This window comes from Schistosoma mansoni, chromosome 1 (genome assembly GCF_000237925.1).
Source record: "Schistosoma mansoni strain Puerto Rico chromosome 1, complete genome".
NCBI lineage: Eukaryota > Metazoa > Platyhelminthes > Trematoda > Strigeidida > Schistosomatidae > Schistosoma > Schistosoma mansoni.
Genome location: NC_031495.1, coordinates 43754791 through 43776046, shown reverse-complemented (window position 1 = coordinate 43776046; position 21256 = coordinate 43754791). Strand labels below are relative to the sequence as shown.

General features: G+C 37.8%; 1 protein-coding gene across 1 annotated transcript; it reads right to left on the bottom strand.

Moving 5' to 3' along the window:
• Positions 1–1203: 1203 nt before the first annotated feature.
• On the bottom strand, positions 1204–13223 carry Smp_160770.1 (putative arp2/3 complex 20 kD subunit). The gene is made up of 3 exons (XM_018794526.1): positions 13144–13223; positions 10322–10642; positions 1204–1560 (listed from the first exon to the last, which is right to left on the bottom strand). The coding sequence occupies exons 1-3, from the start codon at positions 13153–13155 to the stop codon at positions 1381–1383; spliced, it is 513 nt and encodes a 170-aa protein (XP_018648930.1). The 5' UTR covers positions 13156–13223; the 3' UTR covers positions 1204–1380.
• Positions 13224–21256: the final 8033 nt, after the last annotated feature.

The window sequence follows — 21256 nt, the reverse complement described above, 5'->3', positions numbered from 1 at the left end:
TAATTAGAATAGGTCATAGTGGTAGTGGTAACTGGTGAGGCCATTCTACGTATACTAAAGGTCAAAATGGTTCATGCCAATTCGGTTCATCATTGGTGTCGTCCTGGTTGTGAAAGATAGGGTTCATAGTACGTCGGTAAGACCGGTTCTACTCTATGCTTGAGAAACCAGTCCTCTCCGAGTTGGGGATGTTCAGCAGCTTTCCGTGTTTCATTATCGTTGTCTCCAAAAGACTCCTAACATCTAATGGCAACACTATGTCCGCCACGATTACTTAGTCAGGATGAGATAGTACATGAGCCGTTACTAGACATAGGTCACAGTAGAAGTTAGAGGGCGTCCTTCTGCAGATCTCTCCATGGAAATTTCTTGAGATGGAAGGACTATTTTTGTTTGCACTTTATGACTGAACTTTTCCTCCCATTCTGCACTACTCTCGTTCACTTATTTTTATTTATTTATTGTTTTTGGTTATACACACTTCTTCCGTATTTTAACAGTTTTATTATCCTATTATGCAGCGGACACTCATTTTGTTGCATATCTGTAGCATTACTTGTTTAAATAAATAGTCAATTAGTTACGCATATGACTAAGGATGAGAGATAAACACTAAAATCGAAAGATTCTGTTCCATTAATGAATATAGGTTTACTTATTGAAGGATTATTAGGTATTGAATTTCCTGTCTATTCCTCTTCATTATCATGTATGCCAGCTCTGGAAAAATAAGGTTTTTCAAGAAATTAGGTGATTGACTAAAGACCTTGGCAACAACTGATTTCAAAAATATCCACTGTCAAAAGTTTCACTATGTGACAACTATCGAAAGATAAGTATGAGATGTATCAGTTAGCTTAGTAAATAGAACTACAAATAACTAGCAAACAACAAAGGTGTAGTATTATATTTTCCCAGTGAATCTCAAGAATTTTCATTTTAAAGTAGGCAGTTTCAACCACGTCTCTACAGATTGATTGCAGTAATTTGTCTCAATAAAAGAGTAGTTATATACTCTTATTAGTTTTACTGATTAACTTGAAAACATAATATTAAGCTTGATAAGCCTAAGAGTGAATCATTAGTAATATAAGATAATGAAGTGGGAGTTTTATCTGAATTTTTAATATGAAAGACATGAACTTCCAGTCATGCTCCCTCTAAACTAACTTAGATTACAAAGTTTTATTATTTGGATTTTTTAATCAAACCTTGATGCAAGATATGTAAAAGTGTAACTTGAACATAAAAACATTTTACTTTTACAAGTCAACGTTCATTGAAAGACGAAATTATGAAAAAACTGTTTCAAAAGATTCATCAGAACTACTTTGAATTATCACACTTTTAAGCAAAATTACTATTCACTTTACGTGTTTGTTAGTCGAATGCCTTCAAAAATTCCTCAGCACACTGACGAGCCCGAGAATTCACTGCTAAGCGCATTTCGGAAATTTCTTTATCAATCTCATCCATGAAAGTAATTACGAAATCAACCAATTTTGCCTTTGACATCTGTTCCGTATGAAAATTAGTGATAAGAAAACTGATGTCATAGCCCTATAGAGAAAGGAACATAAAAAAAGTGTTAGGATTTTGACTAAAAAACAGGACCGTAGAAGGTTAGATAAACAAAGACGTTTGCGGGAAAATAGTATCTTAACTATTTATTACATGTTGTTAATCTGAATGACTGAGATGTGAATGAGTGAAATTTATAGGACGAGAAAGTATTCCTACCAATACCTTAGTACGGTAAAATTTCGAACGTAATCATTAATCAAAAAAACTTGACGTTTCCAGCTTACACCAAGAAAATTAAGTCATACCAAAAGAAAATCTACAACAGATTTAAAGTATTGCATTGACGGAAATGTGGAAAACATTAAAAAAGGGTTATCCAACAAGTCCAACAGAGAAAATTAGTTCGTATTAACAAAAGTTACATCGAAAACTAGAAATGCTAACGAATGGACTACTAATTCCAATTAACCTATGCTCGAGGAGATATGCAAGAGACATTTTTACATAGGGATTATATTAACACTTCGACAACAAATGTATGTTATGCACCCTAAAATCAAAGGAATCATACGTTGACTTAACACCAAGCCTTAAAGTACTTTAAAATATATTAACCAAAGAACAGTGTGAGAAAATGGGTTTGACTCAGAGAAAAACAGTGTATCTTACAACTTTTTAACAATTTATCAGGAAAAGCTTTCAAAATAACATCAAGGTTAGTGAACTCTTTCGTTATTAGTTTTACTTCATTCATGAAGTGATATGTACGAAACAGGAGAAATACAACAAACATGTAAATAACTATGGATCTTTAGCTTTGCAGGTGACAATGTCAAGGTTGGACTTGATCGTTTCAAATAATAATGATATCTAAATTGGTTAAATATCTATTTTCTGTAAGTTATTTACAGCTTTTTGTGAAATTTGGTTTAAGATTTCTGGTGTTCTCTAAATTGGCTTCATTATTGCCTTAAATCATTAAATAAGGAAGTAAATTTCTATAAAAGAATTAATTTACTCAGACGAGTTACAATCACCAGCCCCAGTTTGCAAAAATGAAATCTAAAGAATCTTCCAAACAACCCCAGAAGACAGAACATTCTATACAACTTATAGTGTAACCAAACAAACATTTCAAAGGATCCCTAAGCTATAAAGTTAATCGATAACTAACAAAACAGATAAACGAAGTTTCGAGAACGTACGTTTTTCGATATGGATAGCAAACAATGAGCTAATGACCGTCCTAAAACTATGACAAAAGATTTAATATTTATAAAAAGTTTTGCCTAAATTTGAACGAATAGTTCTAACAATTGATAAAATGAATGGACTTTAGTCAAAAACTAGATACCTGATATTGGCAATATCAAAATACAACTACTTAAAATCACTATTTGTGAATTTTATCCTTTCTATTCATAACTGGTTAGTTTATCACGACTTTATATATTTGCTGAGACATTGCTAATGAACAATAGTTAACCAAACTAACATATATATTAATCTGTATTCGACTATGTGTAAGATAATACAATTAAAACAGGATTTATGGATAGAAACAACTAAGGATGAAAGTAGAAATGAGATCGTGAAATATAAAAAGCAACATTGCTATCAGAAGAATTAATTAGATGAACAAATGACAATAAATAATTACAAACCGATAGAAGTTAAGCAGGCCCATGATATAAAAGTTGTATAGGGCTGGTATTTCTATTGGTTTATCATGGCTGCTTGGTTGGGGGTCCTAAGAAATGTGTAACTCAATGGCTCAAGACGTTATCATACGTGGCTCATAATGGAAGCCGATGGCTATCCTGCTGTAGTTTTTTTACACTTCATAGAAGTGAGAGGAATTTCCTTAACAGAAAGTTCTTCCTGTTCGTATGTTTCCAAACTGGACCGTTTCTCGTATCATAGACCATTCTCGTCCACTTATTTTTATTTACTTCCACTACGGTGACTTTTTTGTCTCCTTATGACGCCATTTTCGTATTTTTGTGGTGCATATTTATTTAGGTGTCTATTTGTGTGTATTAATATAAATAAACTAAAAAAATTTTGTATTAAAAGCTACTCATTTTATGTCACGTACCTATGGATCTATAGAATTAGTGTATTTATACATGTCACCGATTTCGCACGCTATTTAAAAAGGACAGTGTTATTTTTCCTCGTTGAGTAAATTCTATTGTTTTGATCGTTATTAACGTATCAAGACTACTGTTTATACTTTGATTGAATTTCTTTCAGTTATTCAATCAGAGTATCATTTTTTGGTCTCTAAAATAGTTTATCGTCGGTACTCTAGAGTGCCTTGTTTTTCTCTATTGTATCCGTTAGCACTTTGGTCCTAACTATTTACAGTTTTTCTATTTTTTGGTCAAAGTTCACTCTTTTCCCCTCAAATGACTGGAAGGTGCAACAAAAGCATTTGCCAGCGTTCAGGCTGTCGATATCCCGTTGACAGCGGCATGCAGTGTGACGAGTGCAAAGGATGGTACCACGAAGTTTGCACGAATCTAAGGCCTGCAGCTTTTAAGCGGTTCAGTAAGAATGGATGGATATGGCTATGTCAACAGTGCTCTTTGGATGCAAATAGCCTGTTAACCGAGGCCATCTCAATAGTAAATGCCGCGAAAAAGTGTCTCGGCAAGCGCAGTCGGGACACATCGATCAGAACTCGATCTGTCGACACGCAGATTGACATAAGGCAGGCCCAAGTGAGTCCAAAAAATGCTGACCCACACTGTCCAAAGGAGGAAGGACAGCCTCCAAAGAGGTCTGTCGCAACCAGAAACTCGAGAAAAAGTCTCTTCTGTCCCTCGTATCAAAAATGGTACCCAGAAGGGAACTTCCGGAACCCAAAATCGCAAGGCTCGATCGGTTTCCAGAGCGAAAGATGACCCAACCTCCCAAGTCGTCCTGAACCTTCCGGAATCCCATAGTACGCCTGACGCGACTGTGGTTACTACTCCAAAGAACGTCGACGATTGGGTACGGGTTGTAAGGAAAAAACGGCAAAATGACGTAAAAGAGAATCCTACCCCCACCAAAAAGGTCGAAAAGCCGAAGTCTGATCACAGCGACAGATCAGTCATTTTCCATAGAGTCAAGGAGAGTGACAGCTCAGAACCGAAAGCTCGTTTTGAGCACGACATTGTGTTGACAAAACAGCTACTCAACCAAGTTATGCCCCAAAACATCTCCGGAGTCACCTTGCTAAAGGTGTATAGACTAGGAAACCTGGCGCATCTGAAGCCAAATCAGTCTAGACTACTCAAAGTCGTTTTCAAATCCCCGAACGAACGCAACTTAATCTTAGAAAATGGACACAAATTGAAGGGTTCAGGAGTTTTTCTCCGTAAAGACTTACCGTTGGTGGACCGTGTAAAAAGACGGGAAGCTGAAAAAGAACTACAGCTCAGATTAGACGCTGGCGAAAAAGACCTGAAAATTGTAAATTTTCGGGTTGTGAGGCTTCGACAGAGGATGATGCCGAAGCCACTCTGGGTGAAGCACGAGGCCACTTAAATAGGCTTCGGATCTATTATACCAATGCCCGGAGCTTACTCAATAAGCTACCGGAACTAGGTGTACAGACTGACTCAACTAGGCCAGACATAATCGCAGTCACAGAAACATGGCTGACGCCGCCTATAGATAGTAGGGAACTTGATTTCGAGGGTTTTACATTAGTAAGGGCCGATAGAATACAAACGCGTAAAGGAGGGGGAGTAGCTCTATTCATTAGGAATGCTATTCCATTCACCATTATCGACAGTGTATCCCATGAGAGTGGGACGTATGAATTAGTTAGCTGCCGCCTGAAATGCAGGGGACAAGAAATGCTGCTTAGTTTGATCTATCGCAGTCCAAGCTGTGAGGTAAACGAGGTCCTGCTAAGCAGTCTCAACACTTTATCACGAAGTGATCGATGTCTAATCCTAGGGGACTTCAATGCACCCATGGTGGACTGGGGAAATCTGCGGACTGAATCGTCAGCAAATTCCTTCGAACAGGAACTAGTTGATGCGGTAATCACATGTGCCCTAGTGTAACACGTGAAGGAAGCAACTAGGTACGACCCGGGTTCTGCATCATCCCTACTAGATCTTATATTGACTCATTATGCGGATGACGTTGCAAACCTGGATTACATGCCACCCCTAGGCAAAAGTGATCATGCAGTTTTAAGCTTTGACTTCCATATAACTGTCGATCACGAGCACGCCTCAGCTCAATCCAGACCTAACGTCTGGAAAGCAAACATACCAGACATCATGAAATCAGCATCATCAGTAGATTGGAAAATAAACCCAGAGTCATCAATCGAAACGGCTTGGGATGTATTCCGGAATTTATACTTAAAAGTTACCGCCCCCCACATCCCTTGGACTACACCTAGGGGGCCGAGAAACTCCCCACCGTGGTTCAGTAGGGAGGTTCGCATCCTTCTCCGTAAAAGAAGGAAAATGTGGGATAGATTTAGGTTACTGGGGACTGACGAGGCAAAATCTCAGTATCAAAAGGCTCGAAATACCTGTGCCTCGACCCTCCGTAAGGCCAGAAAGCTGTACGAAGAGAAAATCGTTAAGGAATCCATAGAATGCCCTAAACGCTTGTATTGGTATATAAACCAAAGGGCAAAAAGAAGAAGAAATGTTCCTTCACTATGGGGAGACAGTACTGCCTCATCACTAGTGGAGGACGACTTTGGCAAAGCTCAAGTATTCTCTAAATACTTTAGCAATGTATACACCATAGAAACACCCTTCTCACCAGTCCATGAAAATCCCCCCACACAAACAATGGACAGCATGATCATTAAAGAACTCGATGTTTTTGGTCTGCTAGTTAAGCTTGACATAGGTAAATCCACTGGACCCGATGAACTGCATCCTAGGTTACTAAAGGAATTAGCTAACTTTGTTGCGAACCCTTTAAGTGTATGTTTTAATCTATCCGTAACCCAGGGTCGTCTACCAAAAGACTGGAAGAACGTCATAGTAAGTCCAGTCTTCAAAACAGGTACAAAACATAAGCCTGAGAATTACCGACCAATTAGCCTAACTAGTGTGGTTGTTAAAATCTTAGAAAAGATTATTCGGAAGGAGCTGTTAAAGTATCTCGATGAAAACCGGATCCTCTCGGAAAAGCAGTATGGTTTTAGAACAGGTTACTCTTGTCTCACAAACTTATTAGTCGCTCGTGAAAGCTGGTGCGCTCTTAAGGACCAAAAGTTACCTATAGACGTAGCTTACATCGATTTCAGCAAAGCTTTCGACAAAGTTCCGTATAACCGGCTGTTATATAAGCTAAGGAATGTCGGGATTGAAGGCAATCTATTGATGTGGATAAAAGACTTCCTAGTTGGGCGTCAACAAAGAGTAAGGATGAACTCCAAGTTGTCTAGCTGGGAAACTGTGCTTAGTGGAGTCCCCCAGGGTACAGTTTTGGGGCCAGTGTTATTCCTCCTGTACGTAAATGACCTCCCTCGTCTACCATCGTCATCGGTCTTACTCTATGCTGACGATGTCAAGATATGGAGAGCGATACAAAGCAAGGGCGATAGCTTAGAACTTCAAAATGACCTGGAGATATTATCTGAATGGTCCCAAACCTGGCAATTGCCGATAAACACTTCCAAGTGTATTGTGATGCATATTGGCCACCAGGGTACAGATACATACACGATGAATAACACTGAGTTACCTATTGTTCAGGCACACAATAACTTAGGCGTCATCGTTAGTCAAGACTTAAAGACTACTGCACACTGCCGTGCAATAGCCGCCAAAGGTTTTAGAACTTTATGGTCCATACGCAGGGCTTTTAGGCATCTCGACGCTAAAACGTTTCTGACTTTGTATACAGTGTTCGTACGTCCTAAACTTGAGTACTGCCTAAAAAAGATAGTGAATTCTTGGAAAGGGTTCAGAGAACAGCAACTAGGCTGATTCCCGGAATAGCAAAGCTCCCGTACAATACTAGACTGACCAAGCTAAACCTATTCCCGCTGTCATATAAAAGAATCAGAGGCGACTTGATTACAGTTTTCAAATTGCTTAATCACAAATTTGCACCTGATATGCCCTCATTTTTCTTGTCTTCCAAAACAGAAAATCTACGAGGACACTCCAAAAAAGTTCACAAGCCCAGAAGGAATTACTTGTCAGCTGACTACCGACTTTCCCATCGAATCATCAACGAGTGGAATTCATTACCTCAGCACGTGGTTGAGGCTCCATCCGTCGACTCCTTCAAAAGAAAGTTGGATCAGCTGAGAGACCATCATTGCCAGGACTAACACAGGCCATCAAGCCTCCTGTCCTTTCCAAACTGAAACTGAAACTATTTGTGTGTATTAATATGAATAAACAAAAAAATTTTGTATTAAAAGCTACTCATTTTATGTCACGTACCTATGGATCTATAGAATTAATGTATTTATACATGTCAAAAATTTTTTTATTATTTAACCACCCCATTGGATAAAACAAAAGATGTGACTTTAGGCAACAATATCCCACTAAAGTCGACTGAAGGTGTAAACTTTCGTCAAATAAGGGATTTAAAACATATGTCATGTGTTTCTAACAACTGCCCAACGTGATACTGGCTGGCATAAGCTAGCTGGAAAAGGCTAGAGGTTGGCAAATTAGATTATTGGCTGTTAATTTGAGCTACGTCTTAAGCTGCAGAGTTCCTGGTTACAGCTTATTCAGTGCTCGTTACTAAGCATTGGAGACGTTAGATGACATGGTGGAGCACTGACTTATTCAAAATATGTTTTAATAATTTAATTATTCTATAGTGAGATGGCTTTTATAAATGATTCCACTAGTAAGCGTTTGTACGCTCACGAAAAGAGGAAGCCCTACTAGATAAAGGCTTTTTCTAAAATTGTGTACATTTAGCTCAGTTATCATTAAAAAGAGACGAGTCAGTTTCTCATTTGCTATTGCCGATGAGGTACTTGGTAGATAACACACCTAAAAATTATCTCTCTTAATCTAACATACTCTTTTTTATCTCAACAGAACTTCACAAAGAGTATGAGAACTACACAAATAAGAACTATTCTGAGGACTTATGCTAAATTATGTATTTCAACCGATGCTTCAAACAACCTTCATCTCAAACCATTAGTTTTGGTAATTTATGAAGACACTTCATGCATTGAACTTATAACAGACACAAATCCAGAAAAAAGTTGCAAGAAAATTGCCAGTACGAAGTTGACAATGGCAGCTTAATGATTAAAAGTCACTTAAACAGTTGTCTGAAGTGTTTTGTTGCTTGTTGTAGCCTTTTTAGTTCACGAGTACTGTCAACAGCACATTCATCTCCGTCATACATGAACATATATAGAACATTATGCTAGTACCTTAATTTCTTGATCCCTGGGACTTCCATTATTAGGTATATTTGAAACGTCTAAAGTCACTGATTTGCACGATATATAAAAGCCCAGTTGATGAGTCGTAATGGCCCAACAGAGTTCAGTTATAAACAGCTATCTTTTGTATCGCCCACCACAGTAGGTGATATGAAAGAGAAAAGACATGATCACACCCAGTCTCAAATTGAGAACAACCAGTTCGGTTCATTGACAGAGTGCTTGCCTGCTACACAAGAACTTGAAGACTAGACGTGAGGATGCCCACACTTTAAAAATAACTTATAAAAAAAGCCCAAGATTTACGTAGCGAAGTGACCAAGTGGCAACTATAAGGAATATACTACCATGAGAAGTAAATGATATTCAGCTGTACCACTTCATTGTAATAAGCTACAGAATAAATCGAAAAATACAGAAACATTAAATGTAAAATTCAAGTACATTTTAACTTTTCGTACAAATATTATATCCAGAAAAACCCGAAGGATGACAGAAAAGCACTCGAAAAGACAAGGGTGAATATTTCTTTCTAGTTACTTGTATAGAACGTGATCTATTGATGTGTGTAAACATAAATCTGGACTATAAAAGTGATAATTAACTAAACACTACTACATGATCGTGTGAACGGACATCAGTCACACTCTAACAGTAAGCATATACAGATGTGGAAAAGAAATATATTCTATTACTTCTTATTAAAGCAACATTTGCGCCAGAATCAGTAAGCAAAAACTGTTGGAAGAATGCCTCAGCGTAGTTAAGTTACATAGGGACTCTGAACTGTTCTCACAATCCAACTGTGACTAAAAGGGTACGTACCTTGGCTGGGGTTAAGGAGATAAAAATCAGAAGCCGAGAAACTGACAAGACCAAATTTTAATCAATGCTAGTATTTCATTTTATTTTATCTAGGCCACAGGTACATTGGTTGAGAATTAATTATTGTGTAATAAAATTGACTATCCAGCGAACAAACAAAATGATAGTAAAACCGAATGTAAGTTAGGTTTGATTGAGTCACATATAGGATTGTGAAAATGCTCTATTCATGGAGACTGTTACTCGCTTTTCAACTAACTCTAAACGCCGAAACAGAAAACCCTGGGAGTAAATATTTTGTTACCTATTACAGTTGTTGTCTTAAGAACTCTCTTTTCACAATGAGAAAATTTTCTCAGTGATCCAGACAGTTCGAATAGGATCAAGAGACTGTCGCATGATAGAAAATCAGGGTGGGAATTCATAGTCAACTATCAGGGCTTTTTCTGAACCGTGTACAAACAACAATCAAACAGTAAAAAAGAATCATATTCGTAGTTTTGCTGCAGCAAAAAGAGAAAATGAGGTTTTAGAGTTAACGTTAAATGATCAGAAATATGAACTTACAGGGACAGGTTTACGCCTAAGTATGACAAAGTCTTCTGCACGAGTCATCATAAACCGAGTGAATTTTCGACAAAGTAGCTTTTCGATTTCATCAGACTGTTTGATAGCAATGCTGACACGAACTGAATTAATTGATCCTTCAATCAATACCCGCTCTTTTTCATTCCGACTAATAATTACGGGATTTAATAGTAGTTCCTTGGAGGTTCGAACTTCTATTTCAGGTTTGTTGTGACGTTCAACAACTTGTGAAGAAAAATTTTGAACACATAATGCTGCATTTAGAGTGTGCCTAACTGCGTTTAAATAAGGTTTTAGGGCCTGAAAATAAACAGAAAACTATACAATGTCAGTTACGTTAAAAGCTCTGGTTACAATTAAAATAAATTTTCATATTTCGCTACACTAGGTTACAAATCACGTTACAATAAACACACAAAAAATTAGAACGTGTATGAGTTTAGATGGCAACAAAACAAACTGAATCACTATGGTGAGTTAAACCTAACATGAGATTCGCCAATAGTAAAGTGTCCTAACCTTTGATTTATGAAAATTAGATAACCCAACGACTCATCGACTGCTTCCTTATCAGTCTTCTTATTAAACACAACATGCGCGAACTTTACGCAAGGAACTAAGTCAGTCAGTCAGCCACAACGTAGGACCAGACACATATATCCATCGATCCAAGTTGCCATACCTCATTAGCACAACAAGATGAACACCGAATTCATAGTAGTTAATTTAGTGGTGGTAATATATAAAAGAAAGATTGTATATAAGGATATAGTACAGGAAGAAAGATATGAAGCAATTTTAATCTTATAGTTTAAGGGAAGACAGAGAGTGTATAGGTAGGACAAGTACTTCTACTTTAAACAGTTAAACAAATAACGTAAGGCCCAGTAGAAACGTAGAAATCTGGAAAAAGAGGCCTATAAAAGCTGAGTAAGCAGATGTGTGCTCAAATCTTGGCGATACCTTTTTTGAGAGTGGAATGGGGATTCGAAGGGGCTAAACGTCCTCAGTAAAAGGATGGGAGGTTGAATACAGTGATCTTGAATGTTCTTAGAGGTATGAGGGCGGTTATCACTTCCCGGTTGCCCACACCGTGGAAGGGTTCTTCTGGAGGTACCTGAAAAGGAAATTGGGTTAGAAGTGGTCTTAATGACCTGAGAGCGTGACCGCAGTGTCCAAGGGACAAATGCTTGAGGTCGGTCACACACGACCTTTTTGTGGGTGACTTTTGTGTTAGCTTCGTACCTGATGGGACCTTACCGCCGGAGAAGGATATCCGTGGGATAAGGCGAGATGTGCATCTTCAGGGTCGACCTTTCTAACCCCAACCCTCCTTGTAGGAAGGCAGCATCGCTGTTATGCTGGTTGTCTGAATGAAACACCTTACTGCTGTCACACCCCTGTACAGTCAGCAGTATGACTTCGCCTTCGGACCTTGGGATTGCTGCTTTTAGTGTTACCGCTTTTCAACCGACCTGCCTGGCATGGTAGGACCTTGAGGAACGATTGTTCCAGCCAGTATAGCTCGATTGGTTCATCACGATAGGCAAGCCCTACCACCACGTCAAGGTAGGTATAATTACCGAACGATAGAAAACTATTGCGAAATAATAATTTGCTACTTGGAGAAGATTGTAGAAGTAACTTAGACAATATAAGAGATATTACTTTAAGAGACCACTCTTGGTGCTGGAAAATCTAAGAACTGCAGGACTTCTCTTTGAGTAGATCAGGGATTTTTGGTAGGTTGTGGACAAAAAAAGTACGAAAAAATTCCAAATCCTCCCGGAAACCAGTAATTAGTGGAGTAACGCAAACTGTTCAGGTTCCCTTACATTTTATACTGTATCTAAATGAACTTCCAAGTATAGTTGAGTCCTCGATGATATCATACGCCGATACAAAGATCTGGCGAGAAAAAAACAGGAAACTCAGATGCATGTACACTTCGGGGGAACTTGGATGTTCTAATTACCTGGTCTAAAAAATGGCTGATGCTTATCAATGCGGCCAAGTGTGTCTACATGAACATTGGGGATACAAAGGCAAATAGGTACAGAGTAGAGAGAGAGTCCGTGCCAGACATTTACCAATTTAGATACTGATATGTTCACTACAGTATACACAACATTAGTGACATCCAAACTTGGAAACTCGGTTCAGGCTACAAGCTCCTGTCTAAAAGTTGGCAACAGTATTTTGAAAAAAGTGCACAGAGCAACTAAATGTGCAGTTCTTGAAGTCCCCGGTTCATCATACAAAGAACGTCTGGAGAAGCTAGACCTCTTAACCCTGTACTACCGGAGATTAGGTTATCTGATTTTGATGTATAGAATAATAGGTAATCATATTGGATATGGATATTGGAAACTGTTACCCAAAGAAATGGTGTCCATCCCTTCAGCTGACTCATTCGAGCAAAGACTGGACACTTAAAAGCTTAACAGAAACGGATTAACACAGGTCGTAAGGTTTTTGTCCTCAAAACACAAACCTGAAAGAGAACTGATAAAGATAATATACATCATTATATATCGATATCCACCCCTGTTCTCTAAACCTATCCTTCTTATCACCACACATTAAATTTACAACAGTATAAAATCGTTAAACATTCTAAAATGAGTTTTGTGTTGCGCATCGACCTGATGGTCAAAAATGGAAGCTATTAACACCCAAAAATCAGAGTAGAATCTTTTGACTGAGACTAGCCTATTTAAGGACGATACAAAATTTGTTCTTAGAAGCTTTGAGTATGAAATTTTTAGACCATTTCTAATAAATTCACTGTATTACAGGACGGTACTTGCCATGAGAAAGCAATGACCTTACGGTACGGCAAAAAGTCAGATCCCTTCAAAGTTGCCCGCCGTTTCGATTCAACAACCTTGAACGGCTTGACAAGAGAAGGTCATCCCGTATTTCAATTGCTGAGGGTCTGTTGTGTGTCTTTTGAGTTGCACGAATATTAGGTTTTCCCACATGTAAGTGTTCTTTCGCTGAAGTGCAACCGCAAAATCATTGCGAAGAACATTGATTTAGCTCTCTCTCTGTCTTGTATTGCACTTGTTGGACCGACTGTTGCTTCGTAACTTCTCAATCTCCCCATTTGGGGGAAAATTTTGTTCAGTTTGTGTGAATTTTGGTCGAGGGCGTCCTGTTCTGTTTTTCTGGAAGCGAAAGGAATTGCGAGCAGATGTAACCTGGATAGTGGATAAATTGTGACATACCGGTGTCCTTGCCGCCATATGCTAATGGCACACATAAATACACGAACTCTTACAGATGAGCTCAATAGATTGCGAAATATAAACTGTATAGTTCATCATATTCTTACACATTGCAGTCCATGGAAGATGGATAACACTCACCTCTTCCATAATACCGACAATTTCACTACCCTGACCAAGCAAACAATCTGTGCAGATCCAATTAGGTAAGACTGTAGTCTCTCTAACACTTGTCTCTGTGTACTATTCTTTACGATATAAAATATGGATCGGAATATAACAAAGTGTGGAGACAAGACAGGAACTGTTTAGTATAAAAAGTTCTTTGTAGTAGTATTTTTAACTTTATATCCAACTAGTAAACTGGTTTTTCTGCATCAAACGTTACTGTTTCTGTACCAGTAGTAAAGATACATCAATAAGCTTTTACTGAATTTTTATTTTCGTCTTCTTTGTAGTTTCATGGGGAGATATACTGATAATCATAACGGATAACTGTATGTGAAAATTAAAAAACTACCAAGCGTTTCCTTTGTAAGTACCGGTTTCGTCACGAAAACTTGTAGCACTGCATCGGTTGAGGCGTTTTGCTAGAATGTTGCGTCGCATGCATAAATTTCCTCACTCTGACAGTATGTTTGGATGAATATTTGTAGTGGCATTGTTTCCTATCCACATGGTCTTCGAAGCCAGACACATATTGACTGAAAAGATGTACATCCGACATGTAACGCTTGAAAAAGGTTGGCAATAGTGCACGTGGAGACATTTATTCAGTCGAATGGCATGGCTCAGTCTTGCAGACATGCTCATTATGTGTAACATATTATTATTCACATAAAACATATTATTCTACCCCAAGAGTAAACGTGTTCTTCGGAAGTACCAAGTATCATTGTTAATTGTCACGACACTACTAATCAGTGTAGACAGTGATACGAATCCCACGTATGATCTCACAGATTAGGTAATCACATGACAAATTTACCGTTTTCGAATCAGGTCTATTATCAAAGTAGTATTAGTACGGAACTAGACTATAGTTATACATATTAACAAGTTTTATAATGCAAAAAACTGTGCAGTTATCATATTGATATTTGGATAATCCATCAGGTGAATAAACGTGGCACTAGTCAATACAAAACACAGTTATCGTCAGCTTGTGAATCGTTTCTCTACATAATCTTCCATATTCGGAAATTCGCTAAGTTGTTCACCGGTACAGACTTGATTACTAGAAAGGTTTGAGCCTTTCAATTAGTTGACAGAAGCCATAGATTGCATAATAAGAAACGTATGAGGACCTTCTCAGCTCAATGCAATTCTGAAAAATAACAAATCAATAGTGAAACAAACTATTGAACTTCGTCATCAGTATCAAATTCAATAAGTAAATGAACTGGCAGCTGACAGGATATACCTGTTAGTGTTTCACTTGTAAACAGTGCTCTTCATTTTCTAACCCTCCTAGAATTTCATCTAGTTATTTGGTGTTAATAAACAAACTACAGGCACCAAATAAACGGATTCAAGAACTTTGATTAGCAATATGAAATCTGAGAAAAAAAATCTAATTACAACGTTCATAATACTATTAGCAATTCACTGTTTACATACAATAATGACATCATTAGTAAGCGCCATTGGGGTCTTACTCGTCAATATGCAGTAAAACTTTGTTTATGATTTGGTCAATGATTTCGGATTCTGTTAACAGAAATTCACTTGTTAACCCTGTAACAGACATATCATAAATTATTATTAGCTACATATTTTAGTTACCATGCTCAAAACAAACACTCATCGCTTTAATTCTGAAAAAATATTTGGCTAATTTATGTGTCACTCACAGTATTGGTATACACACTCCCTGTAAATGTTCAGAAAGTGAGCGGCAAAGGCTATCAGCGTCAATTATTACTCATATAATTTTTCTTTCTCAAATACTTTACATAGTAATATGTCAGTTCAGTCGGAATCAATGATACTTATAATCGATAGAACTGTTTACGGCTGTATATTAGCAAGTTATATAATATTCATAAATATTTTTACGCTCAATTGTTTTAACCTACATTTTATCAACACCTACTGACATCCATGTCCATCACTACCATAATTAGGGAGGTGAGCCATGTGTAGATGACTTGAGAGCTCGTTTTTGCTTGAAACTCTGATTTCGGTCTATTTTCGACTTTATAAATGGTGAATTTCACTTGCCTGAGTTTACATTGTTACAAATAACCAAATAAGGCTTGCTATATATTCACTCAGGCTGTGAGCGACATATACGTCAAGCTATTAATAGACTGGAATAAACGTTTTCCAACAAGCACAAAGATTACGAAAATTGACGTGTGACGGAAAAAATGCTGTGAATAGCTGATAAATAACGACATCTTAAATCTTTGACAACATGTAAAATGTGAGCGAGAACCCGTGACATGACTTTTTGACCATGACTGACTTTAAAGATGTAATCATTCAAACTCGTCAGTTCGTTTCAAAACTTAAACTCTGATGAAAAGAAGTAGAGAAAAATTAGTTCCTTAAAATCTTCGTATGGGTAATATTAGATCCTTCTTGACTACAAAAGTTATACTTTTTTTGTTTTTATAAATCCGAAAGGTTGAAACAGGAGTTAATGATAAAATATGAATTAAGATTATCTGAACGTGAAAAAATATCTAATCTTAGTGAACTTTCATGATGGGATTTTTCTGTTTATCCTCACTTATACGGATTAAGTGGTTTTGCTGTAGCTTATGCTAATTCAGTGTCTACTAATCGTTTTGTAAGTTTAATGCTCATGTTGACGTTGTTCATATAGACCAAGCTAGTCGTTCCAATGCTTATCGCCAAAGTCATGATGATTTCCCCCAGAATACATCATATACTTCTCAACGCATCAACTATTTTTCAAATATCTCCAAATCCATTCTATCTTCTAATTTGAAAAACCTTAGGATCCGCGATTAGGACGTTGTTTCGGACGAAACTGTTGTCATGTACAGTATATCCGTGAAGACTCAAATGGTTTTAAGTGTTTCCGGAGTTACACCATTTAATATTGTTCATTGTTTACCCCTGAATTTTATCTGAAAGTGATTGCGTGCGTTTTTTATAGGGTTGTCGAGTTACGGCCTAGGCTGATACCAGAACACGTGTGCATGCTGCTAGGACAATGAAACCAATCAAAATATGTGGCTTTACCATGATGCGACCACTTGATCTATCAGACTTTACATGTAAGCCACATCATTATCAATACTGACCATTCCTACGTGATATTCAGCGATTTCTGATAAGGAATTCTGAAACGCACACTTGAAATGTGAGTAGAGTAACATAATTAGTATAAACAAACATGAAGTCACATACGGTGATATCAAATTTAGGAAAGTGATATGACCTTCCTTACGATTTGTGTAAATTGAAATTCGTTTAAACGTTGAATGTCGTCTCATAGTGTTGACTAGAAATTCACATCTCTCTAAACAATCCATTCCCAGTATTGCCAGGTGTAGATCCACTACGGTGTACACCTAGATCCTAAACCCTAATCTAGCGTCTAACGCTTCTGACCAAACATCGCGATTTTAGTTCCGTCGGAAATGTGTGAAGAAAAAGGTTAAAATTTTTGGCTTGGTTTGGTTTTGTTGTGAAGAAGGGTACAAAGTACAACATCGGTATCCATCAAAACTGTCAAGCCTGAATTTCCATATCTGACATAAAACAAGCTATTGTTTAGGAGTTACCCCTCAGCCGTCGCAACCTGTGGGGGAATTATTCGTCCCCCATATTCCTGGGAGTCTGTTTAGGCCATGCAAATAGTTGGTTGCACCTGGTTGATTTGTCACCAAACTTCTAGTGGCACCAGCAGAGCTGTTCAGTTTGTTTGGACGTTTGTGACCTGATCTGTGACTTGGATCCCAATACTTATGGTGACCTGCTTATGTATCTATGACCTGTTCATATATTGGCTACATTCTGTGCGAGACTTTCAATACTCACAATGAGTTCTGCTATGATAATGTCTTTCAACAGTCATTCTTTTTGTATATGGTGCATCATATGTAATCCATTTGGAAGACCTCTCTCCATTGTCCTGTCTGCAGCAATTGCTAAGTTCGGTGAAGAGGTGTTTTGAGTGGCCGAGCAGTGTTGGATATAGCATGAGAGGGCTTTTATCTATACTTGTTTTAGTGTTTGTCCATACATGGTGTTGCCGCTCACTATGATTCGGAGGTGACGTAAGGACTGTAATGGTGATCCATCACCTAATGTTTCTCCTCGAAAGAGACTTTGGATTCTTTGACCATATGACAAAGATAGACGGTTTTTGTCTCACGCCTTAAACTGACGTAAGAGTGTGATGTTGAGGGATTGAAATTTACCTCACGAAATTCTCTGCCAGCTGAGGAAAGAAGTACTGAGTAAAAATCTCGGTAGCTTATTCCCAAAGATGTTCTGATTCGCCCAATGAAATAATGTGATTGTTGAGCAAATAGTAACTCAGGGGCACCCATCTAGCTCTGGGGGCCGTCTTTTTATTCATAAGTGTCTATTTCTACAGGAGACAAATTACACTTGTCTTCTTGGCTTTCTCTATGAACTGAGTCTGACATGTGGTATATAACCAATGCATTAATATAATATAAACGGAGTGATATGATTTCAACATGAGTACTACGCTATAAAAAGTTTTGTATAAAAACATGTATCTAAAATTTATTTTGAACATAATAAGGTTTACCTTCAAACGCACGAAGCTTCCAATATTTAATACAGAGTATTAGGGAATATAATGCCCACACAAAATATGTGGGTAGGTAAATACTTGGGCTATAGTGATTTGACATTACTAAGATGTTTTCAGCCAACTTTCAATCAATCAACTTGAATTGTTACAACCACACCTGCATACCCGAGTCATGCTGTATCCCTTCTGTCCTCCTGCGTTTCCTTCTTATCTTAAGCTTTTAATAAAGGTTTCCCCGGTTATCTTATGTTTGGCCTCGAGGATCGTGTGGTTTGGAGCCATTAGCACCGCACTAGTTTTCGATTAAGATTAACGTGAAGTTTGTTCAATACAAAACCAAGTGTGATTATTGCATGCCACGAGTTACCGAGCGATTAACAAAGATTCTTGGGTAGAAACTGATCAAAAACTACATGCAATAAATTCAAAATGTTTGACTTCATTCTCAACACGTGCAAAAAGAAAAGTTGCGTACGCATTATTTGAAAGTTAAACAAACCGAGATTATGATAATGCAGAATTATTTACACAAATAATGTCTTCTGTGCATTCATAGCCTAATTTTTGCCATAAAATAAGTTCGAATATCTATAAATATTCGTTTTGAATGTTAAGTGTATCTGATTTCTAATCTTTATTAGCTTGAGTAGACAAATAAGTTGTGGAGTTATATTACACATGCCCATGTTATTTACTAATACATCTAAGAGAACAAAATTCGGCGTATGGGGTTGGGTAGACTCGCCTCCAGATCAGTGTGTCATTTTCCACAGGCCTCTTCAGGATAGCTGAGCGAAATTTCAGGGAAGGTATCAACTTTTAACACAGTATCAGCAAGATATGCAAGGCGAAAACCTCCAAAGCGTGTTAGTAAAGTAGTTGTCCAAAGCAGCACTAGATGCCAAGTTAGGGTGTCCAATGGGTTTTCCGAGGTATTCTCAAAGCATTTCTAAATTCCACGTTATTTACCAATTTTTTGGCGAGTAGAGCTTCTTTTTTTTAGGAAGTCTGACCCAAATAAACATTACGATTAGGGGATGTCATCGTCAAAAGTGGCAAAAAATCACGTACTTGCTTAGCGAGAGGCGTAACGAGGATGAGACAGTGAGTAGAGAGAAGCGTAACCAGAAACAAGATACAAACTCAGAATGGTCTTTAGAACATCAAGCAAAGGGTCTGTGAATAAAGATGCACTGGATGAGATGATATGACAGTACTAATGCCCAAATAAATTCTAATGAACTGACCCAAAGCCCCAAAGAAAAGACGCCGATGACAGTGAGGAAAAATAGTATATTGAAATGAACAGATAGATACAAGAGCGTGAGACTCGCAAACTTACTATCTAGAAGGAAAGAAAATTTTTCAATTAAGTTTTGCAGCGATCTAGTTACAGTGCTTGATCAAGCTTACTCAAGTAGCCGTTTATTTTGAAACCAACAAAGACAGTGTGGAATAAAGGCTTTGGAGCAATGGATAAAGACCCTAGACAATGGAAAATCAATGGATGCTGTCTACATAGACTTCAGTAAGGTTTTTGACAAGGTGCCAACAAATAGGCTACTATCGAAGTTAGACAATCTTGGTATTGCCGGACCTCTCATAAAATGGCTTAAGGATTTCCTTGTGGGTTGTAGACAGAAAGTAAGAATAAATTTGAATTGCTCCAACTGGAGACCAGTACTGAGTGGAGCACCTCAAGGTTTTGTTCTGGGTCCTTTACTTTTTATACTGTATGTAAATGATCTCCCAAGTATAGTAGAGTCTCCTATGTTAAACTACGCTATGTAAAAATCTGGAGAGAAACAACGGGAGACGCAGATGCATGCTCACTTCAGACAAACTTAAATATTGTGATTAATTGGTCTAAAGAGTGGCTGATGCCTATCAACGCAGCAAAGTGTGTCTACATGCATTTTGGGGATACAAAAGTACATAGGTACAGCATAGGTGAATTGCTTTTACCCGTGGTCCAGTCTCACAAGAATCGTGGGGTGACAGTGAGTCATGATCTTAAGACCACGGCCCATTGCCGAGAGGTCACAGCTAAGGGGTTAAGAACCCTCTGGGCTTTAAAACAGAAATTCACCAAGTTATATTTTACTGTGCCCACTACAGTATGCAAAACCTTAGTGAAGACTAAGCTTGAGAACTGCATTCAGGCTGCAAGCCCCTGTTTAATAGGTGACCCAGATATTCTAGAAAAAGTACAGAGGGTAGCTACCCATGCAGTTTCAGAACTCCGGGGTTCACCACACAAAGAGCCGGCCTGAAAAGCTAGACCTCTTTACTCTGTCCTATCGCAGATTAAGCGGTGATCGGATTTTGATGTGGAGAATATTGAGAAATGATTTTGGACCTAACTTATTCGTTTTTCTTCCCACTAGATCAGGACATCAAAGAGGACATAGCAAGCGAGTAGAAAAGCTAAGAACAAATAAAATACACATGTCATACAGGTTTTCACACAGAGTCATCAATTCTTGGGACCTGCTACTGGAAGCAGTAGTGTCCACACCTTCAGGTGACTCATTCAAGAGAATACTGGACACTCACTGTAGCATACTTGGAAAGAAATAACATAGGCCGTAGACATTCTGTCCTTACTGCACAAATCTGAATATGTAATCATTTTGAAGTAGTTGCTTATCACTGAAGATAGTTAACATCAAGAATAAAATTTTAACAACTGGGAAAATTTCAACATTTACTTTATAATAAAGTAGTGACATTTCTCTCTAATATAAACTAAAGAACTTTTTTCTCTTTCAGCGCTCAATACATACCAGGTGACAATCGCAAGATTTAAATTGTGTTCATGCTTTGTGGGGTTCTCGAGTTCCATATGTACATTCATTCGTCGACATTTTAGACAATAAAACGTTTCTAGACGACCAAGTGTAAAGCCTAAACCTCACC

Coding starts and splice junctions, on each gene's coding strand:
- Smp_160770.1 (XM_018794526.1), bottom strand. Junction 1,561..10,321: donor TTAGGCGTAAACCTGTCCCT/GTAAGTTCATAT, acceptor CTTTCTCTATAG/GGCTATGACATCAGTTTTCT.